The sequence below is a fragment of the Propithecus coquereli genome, unplaced genomic scaffold (assembly GCF_000956105.1).
Source record: "Propithecus coquereli isolate 6110/MARCELLA unplaced genomic scaffold, Pcoq_1.0 Scaffold435, whole genome shotgun sequence".
Taxonomy (NCBI): Eukaryota; Metazoa; Chordata; class Mammalia; order Primates; family Indriidae; genus Propithecus; species Propithecus coquereli.
Genome location: NW_012150119.1, coordinates 732,692 through 734,555, shown reverse-complemented (window position 1 = coordinate 734,555; position 1,864 = coordinate 732,692). Strand labels below are relative to the sequence as shown.

The 1,864-nt window shown below is 40.2% G+C and overlaps 1 protein-coding gene across 1 annotated transcript in view; it reads left to right on the top strand.

Moving 5' to 3' along the window:
• Positions 1 to 1,864, top strand: part of LOC105818057 (myosin-1-like) — a 25,436-nt gene that overhangs the window by 19,754 nt on the left and 3,818 nt on the right. Inside the window, exons 29-32 of the mRNA XM_012653925.1 lie at positions 345 to 528; positions 957 to 1,122; positions 1,209 to 1,333; positions 1,731 to 1,862. Of these exons, the coding sequence (XP_012509379.1) occupies positions 345 to 528; positions 957 to 1,122; positions 1,209 to 1,333; positions 1,731 to 1,862 (607 nt within the window). The remainder of the gene's footprint in view (positions 1 to 344; positions 529 to 956; positions 1,123 to 1,208; positions 1,334 to 1,730; positions 1,863 to 1,864) is intronic.

The following is a 1,864-nucleotide window of genomic DNA, read 5'->3' as shown; positions in this document are numbered from 1 at the left end:
ACAAAGATCAGTAAGGTACAGACTCTCCCCTCTCAGGATTAAAATTAAATGGAGACACAGACATAAATACCAGCAATTCAAGGTAGATATTAATACTCTATAAAGGAGAAATAAGTTACATTAAAGGGTAAAATGTTGGCTCAGGAGTATCATGAGTGGCCTTAAAGCTGGACTATGAAGTATAGCAATAACAAAATATGAATTGTTTTCAGTATTTGGTGGTTGGAGCATGGAAATGAGTCTACGTAGAAGTCTGACTGTGGAATCATTCACGTGTACCCACTTTGAAACACCAAATTCTGCTGATAGCCATTTACTTCTGTTGTCCATATTTCACATTTTAGGAAGAAGCTGGCTCAGCGTCTGCAGGATGCTGAGGAACACGTAGAAGCTGTGAATGCCAAATGTGCTTCCCTTGAGAAGACAAAGCAGAGGCTCCAGAATGAAGTGGAGGACCTCATGATTGATGTGGAGAGAACAAATGCTGCCTGTGCGGCTCTGGACAAAAAGCAGAGGAACTTTGATAAGGTATTCCATCTAGCTTCTGCTTTGGCATTCAACATATGATTACGGATAGCCTGCTACCTTCAGTGTGCCTTATTCAAACTATCTGAGCACGGCATGGTGGCTCACACCTGTAGGCTGAGGCGGGAGGATTGCTTGAGCCCAGGAATTTGTGGCTGCTATGATTGCACCACTGCACTCCAGCCTGGGTGACAGAGCAAGAACCTGCCTCTGAAAAAACAAAACAAAATAAAACAAAACCATCTGAGGGCTGTTCTCAGTAGCTCTTGATCCACTGGAAGGTGTGTGTTCCTGTGGTTTCTATTCTTTTCACTCATAAACATTTTTCAGTCCTAGATCACCTCAACTCTGTTTGAGAGTTGCCAGAATAGATGGCTTTTATCTCCTCGAACTTCCTCCACTAAATTTCTTGACCATTCCTTGGCCTTCAGGTCCTAGCAGAATGGAAACAGAAGTACGAAGAAACTCACGCTGAACTTGAAGCTTCTCAAAAGGAATCCCGCTCCCTCAGCACAGAACTGTTCAAGATTAAGAATGCTTATGAGGAATCCTTAGACCAACTTGAAACCCTGAAGCGGGAAAATAAGAATTTGCAACGTGAGTACATTTCACCTTAACAATAAAAGATTTGAAAGAATGTTTTCCCTCTCTGAACAAGTGTCTGTATTTTTGTTCACCAACAGAGGAGATTTCTGACCTGACTGAACAGATTGCAGAAGGAGGAAAACGTATCCATGAACTGGAAAAAATAAAGAAGCAAATTGAGCAAGAAAAATGTGAACTTCAGGCTGCTTTAGAGGAGGCAGAGGTAGACATTTTATTGTATGCTCTAAAACAATTATGAGAGAAATTAGTCTCCATTGAATGCAAGAATTGGTGAATCAAGAGAAATTAAAAATAATTTTTACTTCATGCACTAAGAATGAGGATGGAGAATTGAGCATGCATACAATTAACATAACTATAAGTCAGGAACTCTGCTAGACACTGAGAAAACAAGGACAAATAAGTTAATACTGCTTTCAAGGGCACACTCTACTTGGAAAGATAGAAGTATATAAAACTGACAATAATATATTGTAGAAATTTCTATAACAATGGAATAAAGATGTATGATGGCAGCACAAAGGTAGAAACTAATTCTTATTTCTAGAATACTACACGCTTTCATTCCCCTGCTAATGTCACCTCCTACTGTCATTAAGGCATCTCTCGAACACGAAGAGGGCAAGATCCTGCGCATCCAGCTTGAGTTGAACCAAGTCAAGTCGGAAATCGACAGGAAAATTGCTGAAAAGGATGAGGAAATTGACCAGCTGAAGAGAAACCACATTAGAGT